The 15272-nt window shown below is 49.0% G+C and overlaps 1 protein-coding gene across 1 annotated transcript in view; it reads left to right on the plus strand.

Moving 5' to 3' along the window:
- The first annotated feature begins 1500 nt into the window (after positions 1-1500).
- CMTM7 (CKLF like MARVEL transmembrane domain containing 7) overlaps positions 1501-15272 on the plus strand; it is a 50146-nt gene continuing 36374 nt past the window's right edge. The window contains exon 1 of the mRNA XM_036267439.1: positions 1501-1664. Within this exon, the coding sequence (XP_036123332.1) occupies positions 1506-1664 (159 nt within the window). The 5' untranslated portion in view covers positions 1501-1505. The remainder of the gene's footprint in view (positions 1665-15272) is intronic.

Genomic DNA, 15272 nt, shown 5'->3' on the forward strand with positions numbered 1-15272 from the left:
CTACAAACAAAATGAGCAAGCAGAAACAGATACTAAGAACTTTTGTTGCTTGCCAAATGGGTGGGGGCTAGGGGGATGGGTGAAAAAGATGAAGAAATTAAGAACTACAAATTGGCCCTGGCCGGTTTGGCTTAGCATTTAGAGCATCCGCCCGTGGACCAGAGAGACCTGGGTTCAGTTCCTGCTAAGGACACGTACCTCGGTTGCAGTTTGTCCCCGGCCCTGGTTGGGGTTGTGTGGGTGGCAACCAGTCGGTGTGTCTCTCTTGCGTCAATGTTTCTCTCTTTCTCTCTCCCTTCCTCTCTTCCTTCCTCTCTCCCTCCCGCTCTATTTGAAGATAAATGCAAAAATGTCCTCTGGTGAGGATTTAAAAAAACAAATTGTTTGTTAGACTGATGAACCTCAAAGGGAAGGGGGGGAGGGCAGGATGAGATAAACCAAAGAACTTCTATGCATATATGCATAAACAATGGACACCTACAATAGTGTGGGGAAGGCTGGAGGGGGGTGGGATTGGGGAGGAGGGGGTGAATAGAGAAGAAGGGGGGACATCTGTAATACATTCAACAATACAGATAAGTTAAAATAAAGTCCATCATGATGGACCAATCAGGGACCAGGGTTGGGGACTTCTGTCTATACAAGTCAGCTCCCTGCTTGCTCTGAGAGCATACTTTCCCTTTCTGCTGAAGCCTGCCTTTCCTTGGCTGGAGCTGAAACAAAGATGGAGCACCAAAGACCTCTGGGACCACAACAGGGCGAGCAGCATAGAATAGAGTAGAGCTGTCTCACCTCGGCATCCAAACAGCCATGCCGTTCACATCCTTGCCGCTTTCTAATTGAGCTGTGACACCAGTGATCTGTTCCACAGCTGTGCTGTATCACAACTGAGCTGCTGTATCGTGGTTGAGCTGTTTGTATTGAATAAAGTTTCCTTCTTCACTGCACCCTGTTGGTATTGAATTGGCAAAACCACAGTGAAAAAAGCAGACTATCTTGGTTGCCTGAGGCTTGGAGGAAAATGGAGCGCAGTGAAGGAAGGTAGCCTAAAAAGGAGAACCGGGGAACATTTGGGGGTATCGGCATGTTCTATTTGTTGATCCGGGTGGTGGCTACACAGGGATAGACACATAAGAAAAGTTAATGGAGCTGCTCCCTGTTTGGACGTTTCAGTGTATGTAAGTTAATGCTTCAATGAAGTAGGTGCTCTTGGCACACATGTGCACCCACACACCATCCCAGGAGGCTCACCCCAGCGACGGCTCGGACTTCACCCACTTAGGAAAGGCTACCAGCCTCCTCCCTCCGGGACCTTCGGGGAAAGCGCGGGCCAGCCCCTCCCCGGCTGGGTCCGCCACAGCTGGCTGGGCGCTTCCCGAAGGGGCCGGGTCACGTGCGCCCCGCCCTCCCACCGCCCCCAGACCGCACACCCCGCCCCAGGCCCCGCCCTGCCTCCGTCCCGCCTTATCTGGCCCCTCGGCGGCGGCCGGGGAGGCGGCCGCGCGATGTCGCACGGAGCCGGGCTCGTCCGCACCACGTGCAGCAGTGGCGGCGCGTTCGGACCCAGGGCCGGCGCGGGACAGCGGGGCACTAGCACCTCGGAGGGGATGCTGGACCCAGTCTACCCCCGCACCCATGGGGCCCTGCTGAAAGTGGCGCAGATGGTAAGAGAGGCGGGGCCGCAAGGCCGGGGTCACACGGACTGGCCCAGGAAGGAAGGGATCCGTCCGCGAGGGGACGCCCTGGCGGCCGGGGCCGGGCGGAACCCGCCGGAGCACCGCGCGCAGTGGGGCGGGTGGGCGGTGGGGGACGGCGGCAAAGTCCGGTTGGAGGAAGGCTTCCTTCCCGAAAGTTGGCTGTGCAGCCCCCGCCCTGGAACTCAGCACCACCCCTGGTCCTTGCTTCCGTGGACTCATCTCCATGGCCCCAAGTTTCTCCAGCCGCCCGTCTGCGTGGCCTCACCCGCCCGCTGATAGCAGCCGCGGGCAGAAGTTCGCTTGCGTCTTCCTCTGCGCTGGGCCGCGCTGCTTCGAACCCCAGCCGCGGGGGCGGAAGAGTCGCCCGGGCCGCGGCGCTGAGGCAGCGAAACCCGACCTTTATCCCGCCGCGGCCTCTTTCCTCCCAGCCCAGCGCGGGGTGCCCTGCTCTGGGCGCGCTTTCGCCCCTGGAAGGGGGTCCGAAGGTCTCGCGTTCCAGGGGGGAGAAGAATAGGGACCCTGGGGCACCGTCCTGGCCCCCTGCCCTCGGAAGGTCGGAAGGAGGACCCAGATCTCAGGGGACCGTGGAAGGCAGAGGATCGATGAGGAAGGCCTGTTCTGGGGAGTCTGTACTTATTTGGGGGAGGCGGAGTCGCCCGAATGGGAGTCACCTGTGGAGTCAAGCAGGACGAAGGACTGGGCTGGAGTGTGACCAGTGCAGGGGCCTTCCATCAGGGCAGATGTGGCCAGGCCTGCTCTCTTGTTCCCCACTCTTTTGTCCTCATTTTTTTTGTTCTTTAAAAAATATTCATCTTAAACACTTTTCCCGTTTGCTGTGTTTTGAAACTGGGTTGGCCTCTTTGTGACTCTCCATTCATTGTCATGTTTGCAGCAAGAATGGTGAATGAAGCAGTGGTCGTTTTGAAGGGGGATGTGGGGAAAGGAATGTGGGGATAGGAACAAGGTCACAGCCCCAGAAGCTGGGGCCTGCTAAGGTGGACCAGCCCCAGGGAGCTGGACACAGGGTGAGGGCTGCCCATGCATTCATAACACTGTTATTCCGGTGTGTGTAGAGGGGGCTCTCATTTCCTGCTTGGGCCAGATCTGAAGGGAAGAGGACTGAGTTCCCTTTTCTCTAAGAAGGGTGTCTATGGCTCAGCGGTTGGAGGTGGACCAGAGTCCCGAGTTCGGTTCCCGCTAAGGGCACGTACTTTAAAAAAAAAAAGAAGCATGAATAAGAAGGGTGTCTAGATGGACCAGAAATGAGGAAGCAGAGGCATGTTAGCTACTACTAACAACGACTTTGAGTAAGACATAAGACAGTTTTTTGGTTCAGACTAAGATCTGATCAGCCAAAAAGAAGGGACCAATTTACCTCCCATCCTTAAAAGATGGGTGGAGTACCCTGGCCAGTGTGTCTCAGTTGGTTGAGCATCATCCCATGAACCTAAGGGTTGCCAGTTCAATTCCCAGTCGGGGACATGCCCAGGTTTTGGGCTCCATCCCCCGTTAGGGTGCTTGTGGGAGACAGCCAATAGATTTCTCTCTCTCTCCCTCTCCCTTTCTCTCTAAAAACCAATAAAAACATATGGGGGTGGGAGGAGATGGATGGGGTGAGACAGGCTCTACCTGAACACTGGAAGACATGCATGAGTGGCATGATGGTGGACAAAGATTGGGATGAGAAGCCTCCATCCTGGTCTATGAGTTTGAAAGGTAATGGGGGTAAGAAGGCTTCGTGTTGTGAGTCTTGTGGACAAAGACTGGAGAAGAGAAGCCTCCAATTCATTTTAAGCTCCTCAATTAGCTCTCACCTGTGGTCCTTGTGCCAGGTTGCAGGTGACAGTGATGGGTACTGTTCCAAAGAAGAGAACAAAGATGAGAATTGCTTCTCTGTGTGCCCCTCACAAAACCATGCCCAGGGGATTGTCATGCCTTCTCCCTTCCCTGGGGAACTCCCTGTGGCTGCAGGTTGATTTGAGCGGATCCCCCGGGAGTGAAGTTGCCCTTACAGGGTGGTCATATTACAACAGAGAGACTTATTTAGAACTGTCTACTTGGGCCTCTGGTCTAACGCCTCCCCATTCCCTCCTCCTCCTATTTTTCTGGGGTAACTGCTTGTTTTCTTTGTTGGGAAATGCATAGTCACATTTTAACATTGGGGGGGGAGTAGAAGGAGCTCAAACAGCGCCACCTTCGGGCATTCTATGGGTCTCTTATTTTGACCATTGATGTCTCACTTGCATCCTGAACAGGCTGACCCTTCTGTCCTAAACTTCCTCAAAAAGGGTCTTCATCGTGGTCTGATCAATGGACCTGCCAACATATTACATTAAGAAATCATGGAAAAGGCTATTATTCCTTTGGAGAACAGCTTCCTTGCTTTGCTTTGGGCCTCTTTGGGGTCCACCACTATCAGAAAATGAGAAGGTGAGAAAACAGGAAGAAAGTGAGTTTCTAAGTGACTGTTGGTACTTGACATGTCATTTCACTGAATCCTTATAATGATGCCTAGTTCTTTTTTGATCTTTCTCTTAAGATTAGAGATACAGTCACGATTGTTGTCTCTAAGGGACTGTGCTAGGAATTACATACTGTATATCATATATGTGTTATTGGATGTTTTTGAGAGTCCAGTGAAGTAATGTGTTTGCCAAATGAGGAAACTGGCAGAAAGTTTGAGGTACTAAAGTCAGACTAAAGTCTGCTGTTGGCAGCAGAGGTGGGGCCAACCCAGGTGACTGGCTTATATTTCCAGAAGACTTCAGAGTTACTGCTTGTTCATAGATCTAGGGAAATCAAAACCACAGTAAGATAGCACTCACTTCACACTGAAAAGGATGGCAGTAATAAAAAAGACATAATACCGAGCAGCAAGATTGTGAAGGATGTGAAGAAATCACCATCCCCCTCCACTGCCGGTGGGACCGTCAAATGGATACAGCCACTTTGGCACGGCTGTCAAATGGATACAGCCACTTTGGCACGGCTGTCAAATGGATTACAGCCACTTTGGCAAACAGTCTGGCAATTAGGTCCTTAGATTATGAAACATAGAGTTGACATATGATCCAGCAATTTCACTCCTGGGTATATACTCAGGAGAAATGAAAACATGTCTGTACAAACTTTTTTTTTTTTTTTATCCTCACCAGAGGATATTTTTCCATTTTTCGTTCAGATAGAGCGGGAGGGAGAGAGAGAAACATCGATGTGAAGGGACACATTGAGTGGCTGCCACCCGCATGACCAACCAGGGCCGGGGACAAACTGCAACCGAGGTACGTGCCCTCAGCGGGAACCGAACCCGGGTTTCTGTACCGCAGGCCGATGCTCCAACCGCTGAGCCAAACCGGCCAGGGCCATACAAACTTTTATATGCAAAGGTTCATAGCAGCATTATTCACAATAGCCAGAAGATATCAACAACCCAAATATCTATAAACTGATGAATGGATAAATAAAATGTAGTATATCCATACAATGGAATATTATTCAACAGAAAATGGAATGAAGTACTGACACATGCTACAACATGAACGAGCCTTCTGGTAATGCTGTTCCCTCATCCTTGCAAGATCTCTTCCTCAGAGAAGCCCTTCCTTACCCTCTTACCCCCGAGACAGGTCAGACCCCCTACTTAATTCTCTATGGTACGGACAATGGCTCGGAGTCTGGAGGGAGAAGTATTGCTATAGTTGGAGTGGAGGGAACATGGGTGGAAGAGACTGGGTGAGACTGGAGAAATATATAGGGACCAGGTCATCCAAGGCCTGCCAGACCAGGGTGAGGGTATGTCAGATCATGTCAGAGAAACCTTATGTCAATATCAACCCAGCACTGAGACTTCACTGTTCCCGTTAGGGGTCATTTTGAAACTTTGTTGAAACTCTCTTTTGGTTATCACAGGGATTAGGATCATATTAAGTATACATTTTATTCATTTCAGGATAATAATGAGAGCATTGGGAATACTTAATATCCTAAAGAGATGTTTTGTCTGAAAGGAGACTGAAGGAGTCCAGCTGGGCTGGGTGGAACCTGACTGGGGTGTGTGTGTCTGGGGAGGAGGCCAGAGCAATCATGGGCTACACTTTTATAGCCCAGTTCCCAAGTGGAATTAGACTGTGGGTGATGTCAACCTCTGGTCTAGCTGTAAATAGACCTATGAGTGGAGAATGACCCACCATAACCCTGAACCACTCACTCGTCTGTGTTCCGTTTTCGGTCTGTGTAGCAGGAGGAGTACCAGTTTGGATCCCAAATGCAGTCTGCACACCCATGTCCTATTCCCTGGAAGCTGGAGAGTCAAGGGCAGCAAAGAACCTCACTGCCAAGATTCTCTGACTCCAACCCAGTCCTGATCCAAGAACAAGAAACTACTTTCCGTCAATGGTCAAATAAAAACACTAAACAAAATAAGTTATAGGATTTATTCCTAATAATAAGCGTAATACCTGTTCATTGTAGAAACTTTGAGACACACAAAGAGCATAGACTCTCCCACTCTCTCCACTGAGATTAATATTTAAAGTAAAATATTAACCCTGGCCAGTTTTCTCAGTGGTTAGAGCATTGGCACGCAGACCTGAGAGACCCGGGTTCAGTTCCCACTAAGGGCATGTACCTCAGTTGCTGTTTGTCCCCGGCCCTGGTTGGGGTCATGCAGGTGGCAACCAGTCAATGTGTCTCTCTCACATTGATGTTTCTCTCTCTCTCTCTTCCTTCCTCTCTCTTCCGCTCTGTCTGAAGATAAATGCAACAAAAAAAGTCCTCGGGTGAGGATAAAAAAGAATAATAATAAAAAATAAAGTTAAATATTATACTATTTCATAGTACACGTATATAATTTAAGTGGTTTTTTTCTGTTTGTTTTTAAATAAAATTAGGATACTATATATATTCAGAGAAATGTTTTCTTTTTTTTCTTAATAGTGATTAATGTTTTCTCCTGTCACTTAAAGTTTATGTGCAATTTGTTTTTTAACAGTGTTGTTGTAGCCAGTCATGGATGTACCATGGTCTGTGTAGCCAGCCCCTCCCCCTTCGTGTGGTGCAGGGAGCTGCCCGCTCTGCCCAGGTACAGAGCAGACTCTGAGGAACTTCCCTGCAGAGCAGTCCTAGTGCACAATCCACAAATACTTCCTCAGAACAAGTGGCAGTGACCTTTCCTCAGAATAAGTGGCAGTGACCTTTCCTCAGAATAAGTGGCAGTGACCTTTCTCAGAGAGAGAAACGGAAGGCTTCTTGCCCCCCTGAGCAGGGTGGCATTAAACAATCGTCTAGACTTTTCAACATCTGGAAATGAATGGGTGTCCCTTTATCATCCACAAATTTCAAGGAGCCAAATGGGATAGTAATGATATTTTAAGTTGTAATAGCATTTCTGGCGTCTGATGATTTGGAAAAGGAACAATGACACCGTTGGGCTGTAAAATTCCAGAGCTGGTAAATGCACTTGCTTTCAAGGCACAGCGACCACACCTGCATACACTCCACCCGCGAGGGGAGCACGCGGTGGGAGCCCTTGTTCACTCGGGCTGCTGAGCATGTGGCTTCCTTAGCCACTGGCAAGAACTCCCCCCCAAGACCCTCCTGCCCAGAGGAAAACAGCAGCCAGAGGGTCCACCAGGCTGCTGGGGCCACGGGGGGTGAAGGTGTGTGAGTGGTCCCATGGGAGTCTGGAGAGTCCCACAGGTTTCCTGGCACTACTGAGTCCTGGAGACCCTCCAGGGCCACCCTAGATCTCACTTGGGGAGCTCCCTTTGTGGGTCAGTGTATTTATTTAAATTCTTGTGTCAGAAGGCCGCCCTCTGCTCCCTTCCTCCCGGCCCGGGTCCCTGGCTGTCAGCACGGGCACCTCCCGCCCAGCAGCCCTGGACACCCATCTGTTTCCTCCCCTGCCATCTGCCTGGCCAGGCGCGGCCCTGACAGCCTCCCTCTGACCTGCCGCCTGCCACATGCTCGCTTTCTTTGTCACCAGTTCGGCTCAGTGCTTCCCTCCCGCTGCTCACGCCCTGGCATTCCTCCCTGGTCCTTAGCAACCCCTGGCATCGGGCCTGGCCAGAGCCTGCGCTGGCTGCTGGCTGCTGGCTGCTCCGAGGCCTGGGTCTTCCTGAGGGAAAAGGATGGGACAGAATCTCCCCCGGCCCATCCTACTCTCCTGGCGGAAACCATTAGCCGAGATGCCTCTCCGCCTCCTGCAGGGACACCTGGCCCCCTGGTCTGTGTTTAAACAGAAGGGGGGTAGTGCCATAGCTCTTCCTTTCCCTGGGGCTGCCACTCTCTCTCTCTTTTTTTTTTAACTTTAGATAGATAGGAAGGCTAGGGAGTGGTTTATACAAATTACCCGCAGAAAGCATTGCTGAGAAATTTGAGTATCGTCCTCATTTTTAAAGAGAAAATGGCATTTCTTCAGAAGGGAATGGTGGGGGGGGGGGGGTAAAGGAGACATTAAGTAAATGCTTTCAGGTACAGAGTAAATTGGAAGATTCTGGAAGCAGAGAGCATTGCTAAATATAGTATGACCTCCGGGTAGTTTTAGTCACTTCTTCCCCTAAGGTTTTCTTTATTTTCCTAGGAAGGCAGCAGCGATGCTAATAACTGTTTATGAAGAAGTATTTTTTTTTGTCTAGCCGGTGTGGCTCAGTGGTTGAGCGTCAACCCACACACCAAGAGGGAGTTGGCTCAATTCCCGGTCAGGGCACATGCCCAGGTTGTGGGCCCGATTCCCAGTGGGGGACATGCAGGAGGTAGGTGGCCAGTCGATGTTCTCTCATCCATGTCTCCATCTCTCTCTCTAAAATCAATAAAGGAAAAAGAAATTTTTTTAAAGGAGTATTTTTTTAACTTTTTCTCTGAAGTTATAAAAGTAGTACTTTAATAATAATAATAATAATAATAATAATAATAATGACATCTGTGATTCATTGAGTTAGGTGACAGCCACTGGGCTAGGTGTGTCTCCTCATTTTATCCTCATGATAGGTAGTTCCTGTCATTGCCCACATTTTACTGAGGTGCAGAGGGGTTAGGTAATTTGTCCAAAGACATAAATAATAGTGAAGTTGAGTTTTGGACCAGGAAGTTTGAATCCAGGTCTTGAGCTCATAAAAGGACAATTTGGGGTCATTTCTTTTGCATTATCAATATGCCATTGAGTATTTTCTCATGTCATTAAATCTTGTTTGAAAATGATGTTGTGATCACTGCACATGAGTCCATTACTGGGTGTCCCATAATTTACCTGGTAGTCTCCGGCAGTCAATGCTCCAGCCAGGTGGGGTTACATTCCAAAGGGCGGCTGGTTACGCACACGCACACACACGCTGTAGCTGCTTTGACGGGAGAACCTGCCTGCGAAGAATGGTTCCTGCGCCTGGGTTAATGACTCAGCACAGGGACCCAGGCCTCAGCCTGCACAGCTCCGTCTCCAGAGCCACGAAACCCAACAACTGAGGGCCAGGCCCAAGGCTCAAAGCCTTCAGAGACTCTTCTCTGCATACTCTGGTTGTACCATAAATTATTCATTTGGCCCCTCGTTGGTAGGCATGTGGTAGCAGATCTAAAAGGAGGTGCTATGAGATGTGACAGTTTCAGTGTTAGTGATGGTTTCACCTCGAGATGAAGTCAGCTGGAGTGGGGAAAACCCCTCCGTGGGCACTGAACAGGCAGTGTGGGCATAGTGTATTATAGGGCGTTTTCAGTGTCATCCGCAGGGCTGCTGGAAGGCTTTAGAAGAAGCCAATACAGAGGTGGGCAAAAGTAGGTTTGTTCATATGGAAAATAATACAATAAAACAAATAATGCAAGAATAAACTCTGCTTCACATACTCACAGCTGAAAACCTACTTTTGCTGACCCCTGTATTAGCCTCGGTTTTAAGTCCTGAGTTCCTCCAGACAGGACTAAGATTTGAGAGTCTGCTCTACTGTCAGGTGACTTCACACGCAGTTTCCCTTTGTTTAACCCTCCTGGAGACTCTGTGTTATTTGTTTCTTCCTTCTATGGTTGAACGGAGGCTGAGAGGTTCTGCAACTTGCACGAGGTTCAGAATTAAATTCTGGAGCCAACATGTGAACCTCCGTGTGGCCGTGCTGTGCCACCTCTCGTATGGCAAGCAGTTCCCAGACCAGCCCGATGTGGCAGGCACAGCCTAGGGTGACCCCCACTGAGCCTTGTGTGGTTCCATCCTCTTGAGTGTGGGTAAGACCTATGACTTGGCCTCTAATCAACAGAACATGACAAAGGTTGTCATTCCCGTGACTATGTTAGTTCTATGCCAAGGAGAAGGGATGTTGCTGATGTAATTAAGATCCCAAATCTGTTGGTTCTGAGCTCATCAAAAGGAGATTATCTCCAGGTGGGCCTGACTTAAGTAAGTGGAAGTCCTTAAACGAGGTCCTGGGTCCTTCCCAAAGGGAGAGACTCCCCCTGGCCCTGAAGAAGTAAACTGCCTCGTTGGGAGAGAGCCCGGCAGAGGGCCACATGGCATGCTTCTAAGGGTGATGTCAGGAGGCTGAGAGCAGCCCTCAGCTGACAGCCAGCAAGAAAATGGGGACCTCAGTCCTACAGCTGCAAGGAACTGAATTCACCACCAACCCTGTGAGCCCGGAAGAGGGCCCAAGCCTCAGATGAAACCCCAGCCTGGCCAACATCTTGACTGCAGCTTGGTGAGACCCTGAGCAGAGGGCTCTGCCCGAACTCCTGACCTGTGGAAACTGAGATGATGCGTGCGTGCTATCTTAAGCAACTTAGCAGTAGATACTTCCCTTATCCATAGAAGCCCATGTATCCTGCATCTAATCTGCACTCTTGTGACTGCTCCTTAGCAAGGAAGCAGCCGGCCCTGTGGTCATCCAGCATTGAATTCCTGTGGAGTGAACCTGTTTGTTGATTTCTTGCTCTGGTCATTGTGTTGAATGCTTTCTATGCAAGAACTCACTCAGCATTACAACATCTCTAGGAGGTAATGGTATTCCCGTTTTACAGATGAGCAAACAGGGGTGGGGCCTTATTTTCAGCCAATAGGCTTGTAAGAACTGCCTCCATCTCCCAGCTGTCCCTCCCTCTTCCATGGTCTTCCCAGAGCCCTTCTAAAAAAATTAAAATCTGGATTTAAACAGCAACTATGGTTGTACGATTGTTATAATTGCCCTCAAGCCCTGGCTGGTTCAGTGATTAGAGTGTCAGACTACACATCTAAGGGTCACAGGTTCAGTTTCCAGTCAAGGGCACATACCTGAGCTTCAGATTTGCTCCCCAGCCCAGCTCGGGGCGCATGCAGAAGGCAACCAATCAATGTGTCTCTCTCACACTAATGTTTCTCTTCTCTCTCTCTCTTCCCCTTCCTCTCTTCCAATCTCTCTCAGTGGAAAAATATATATCCTTGGTAATTAACAACAAAATTTGTGCTTACTTTTATTGGATAGATAACATTCATATGATCAAGGTTTCAAAAGTACAAAATGTCCCCCAGTTTCCACTCTCCCTCCCTGACTCCCACTCTCCCTCCCTGAAGGCCACCAGTGAGACCACTCACTTGTAGATTCGTCAGGAGTTGTTAATGTGTGTGTGTCCACTTTCCCACCACAGAGGGGAACATACTGTACTCACTGTTCTATACTTTTGTTACTTAACTTTCCATCTTGGAGATAATTCCACATCCATTAGCATTTTCTCATTCTCCTCTTTCTCTTTAACAGCTGCACTGTGTTTTAGAAAATGGATTTGCTACAGTAAATTTATGTACCCAATCCCTGTTGGCAGGCATTTGGTCCTTTCCCATTTTTTGTTATCTCACTGTAGTGGACACCCTTATGCATATTGTAGTTGTGTGTGTACAATAATAACAGAAAGAGGAATTCTTAAAAGTAGAATTCCTGGGCCCAGTGTTGCCTGCTCTTGGAAATGTTTCCATCTGTCCTGTAACTCGGAGTCTCAAACAGCCCCTTGCGAGCTTCTCCGGGGCGTTTCAGGGGTCTCCACAGCCACCGGCTTTGAGAAGGACTCTGCTGAGTGTTCGGACAGGGTCAGAGTCCGCTGCTCTAGGATCTCACTGTAAGATATTAAGAGCCTGCAAAGTCTGGGGAACAAGAAGACTCGTGTGGCCCTGGCTGCTGTAGCTCATTTGGTTGGAGCATTGTCCTGTGCACCGAAGGGTCACAGGTTCAATTCCCAGTCGGGGCACATGCCCAGGTTGTGGGTTCAGTCACTGGCGGGAGGCAACTAATTCACATTTTTCTCTCTCTCCCTCTCCCTCCAAAATCAATCTTAAAAAAAAAAAAAAAAGCCATATCCTTGGGTGATGATTAAAATACATATATATAAAAAAGACCTGCGTGACCAGCATTGTTCTTGGAATTTCCTATTATTTACCGCAGGGAGGACTGGAAGGGGTTGGAAGCAGACTAGAGATGGAGAGTCTATTGCAGCTGGTTTCTTGAGTGAGAGAAGCAGGCAAGGGCAGGAGAAGGTCTAGACAGAGACGGGTGTCAGAAGCCTGGCCGCAGCCTGACCCTGCAGAGAGCTCTGGAACGTGAGGTGCGCCCCAGATGTTCTCATGTTTGGAGTTTCTTCTGTACCCTTTATTGGCTACAGACTCAGGGACCTCTGAGCCAGGCAGCTGCTGCTGGCCAAGGGAAATCAATCATTAGAAGGTTGTAGGTGGGAGGAGTTAGCAGCAGGTGCCCCTCGCCATAGCTGGGGAATGGGCACATTGACCTGGTTAAACAGAGCCCGTTGAGCTGGGCACAATGAATGGAGTGCCTGCTCGTGTTCCTCAGGAGCCATTGGAATTGCATTCTGTCTCCTGATCTCTGCTGAGGCGCTAACCTGATGCACTCTGGGGACACGCCTGACTGCACCCCCCTTCCACCTGCAAGGCTGGTTTATCAGAACTTTTACCAGGACCTACAGTGGCAGGCAGGTGCCCGACAGACCATACAGGACTTTCGATGTTACTTTTTGCTGTTTACTTAAACAGTTGTGTTATTTTTTTCAACGCCTATTTGAAACGAGGGGAGAAGAAAACACATACATGTTTAGCAAATGAAAACAACCTTTTGTGGGAGAATGACAGGCCTTGTCGTGGCAGTATGAAGATTACCGTATCTGGCCCTGGCCTGTTTGGCTCAGCGGTTAGAGCGTCGGCCTGCGGTCCGGAGAGACCCGGGTTCTGTTCCCGCTAAGGGCGCGTACCTCGGTTGCAGTTTGTCCCCGGCCCTGGTCGGTTGTGCGGGTGGCAACCACTCAATGTGTTCCTTTCACATCGATGTTTCTCTCTCTCTCTCTGTTCCTCTCTCTCCCTCCCACTCTATCTGAACAAAAAATGGAAAAATGTCCTCGGGTGAGGATAAAAAAAAAAAATGATTACCCTATCTGCTTTGAATCCTCGGAAGGACCTACCACCATAACGGGAAATGCCAGGAGAACAGGCATTTGATTCCAGAGATGGGGGCCTTTTTGACACATAGTGTTGTGAGTTTCACTTGGAAAAGGTAGAGACACTTCTGACTCTTGTGTTGATAATGTGATGTTTGTTTTACGAGGGTTCCTTGAGTGTCACTGTGATTGAGAGTGTGTCCTCACCTGGCTGGTGTGGCTCAGTGGTTGAGCATTGACCCAGGCACCAAGAGGTCCCTGGTTTGGTTCCCGGTCAGGGCACATGCCCAGGTTGTAGGCCCGATCCCCAGTGGGGGGCATGCAGGAGGTGACCAGTCGATGTTCTCTATCTCTCCCTCTCTTTCCTCTCTCTCTAAAATCAATAAAAAAGAGAGAGAGAGAGTATCCTGCTTCCTGGCTGCCACTCTGGGCAGAGGAAAAACTGCAGCATAGCATGCCCGCCCTGGGCCTGATGGGCATCTCCTTGCTGACAGTAAGTGTACTGTCACAGCTCATGATGACATCAGTCTTGTGTTTATAGATGTGATCGTTGCCCTGGCTGGTTTGGCTCAGTGGTTAGAGTGTCGGCCCACAGACCAGAGAGACCCGGGTTTGGTTCCCGCTAAGGGCACGTGCCTCGGGTCCAGTTTGTCCCCAGCCCTGGTTGGGGTTGTGTGGGTGGCAGCCAGTCGATGTGTCTCTCTCACATTGATGTTTCTCTCTTTTCCTCCCTCTCTCCCTCCTGCTCTATCTGAAGATGAATACAAAAATGTCCTCAGGTGAGGATAAAAAAACAAATAAATAAATAGATGTGATTGTTACTGCAACATATAGTTGAATGGATTATCTGGATGGGCCCCAAATCCAATGACAAGTGTTTTTGTAAGTGACAGAGGAGAAGAAGGCGGTGGTGCTGTGCAGATGTGACAGAGATTGCAGTCACACACCATGAGCCCGGGGTGCCAGGGCAGCCCCCGGAAGCTGGAATGAGCAGGGACTGGATTCCCCTAGAATCTCCAGAGAGTGCCGTCCTGCCGGCGCCTTGATTTTGACCCAGGGATTCTGATTTCGGACTTCTAGCCTCCATAGCTGAAAGCATCCATTTTTCATTGTTCTAAGCCACCAGCTTTGTGATACTTTGTCACAGCAGCCAGAGGAAACTAATACAGCCAATTAAGGACTTTCCGTGGTGGTCAGATTCTAAAAGTCTTCCGCAGGGTAGACGATAGGCAGTTCGTGTTCTCGTCTATAGAAGTGCTTTTCGTTCCCAGGAAAGAAGTTTCAGAGAGGTGACGGCTACCCTCTGTCACTGATGGGCAATTACATCTCAGTCTTCCTTATCTCTTTCCTTAATAGCTTATTCAAAGAGAGAAGAAATACTTGAATTTCTGCCGAAAAAAAGCAGAAATGTAAAGACAGAGAAATATAAAAACATGAGAATATCAGAGTCATCCTCAGACAACAGACTGGAGGTACAGGATGAAAAGTGCTTTGCCAAGAAGCCTGCTTCTGGCCTTCCACGGGCATTGAATGAACTCTCCCCAGGCCCCTCAACCCATCTGATTGCCATGGCTCGCAGCATTCCAGGGGCATCTTTAAAGATAAGATACTGTAGCTCAAAACATACGTATCAAGGCGGTCAAGTTAGCCCTGCTTAATCTACTGCTTATTAAATATAGTTGCTATTTTTTAAATGTTTGTAGAAGTGCCCAATGATTTAAGTCTCTAAATTATATACATACACTTTTGTGACTTTTCATGTTATAAATCATTCCGAATTGATTGCAGGAGCAGTACAAAGACTCCCATGTACCCTTCCTCCAGGTTCTCTAATTGTTAACAATTGTTACATGTGTTTAATCCTTTCCCATTTATATACGTATTATTTTTTTTTCTCTGAACCACTTTAGTGTGCATTTCCTAAGAAGAAGGACCTTCTCTGACATACCCACAGTACAGGGAATTAATGACACTTGGGCTATTATCTAATCTGCCAGCCATATTCAGATTTCACCAGTTGACCCATTAATGTCCATTTTCTGGTCTAGGATCTCATTTTGGGTCACACATGCAGCAGTTGTCATGTCTCTCTTTTTTCTTTTTATCCTCACCCGAGGACACTTTTCCATTTGTGTTCAGATAGAGTGGAAGGGAGAGAGAGAGAGACATCGACATGAAAGGGACACATTGAGT

The sequence above is a fragment of the Molossus molossus genome, unplaced genomic scaffold (genome assembly GCF_014108415.1).
Source record: "Molossus molossus isolate mMolMol1 unplaced genomic scaffold, mMolMol1.p scaffold_m16_p_18, whole genome shotgun sequence".
Classification (NCBI taxonomy): Eukaryota; Metazoa; Chordata; class Mammalia; order Chiroptera; family Molossidae; genus Molossus; species Molossus molossus.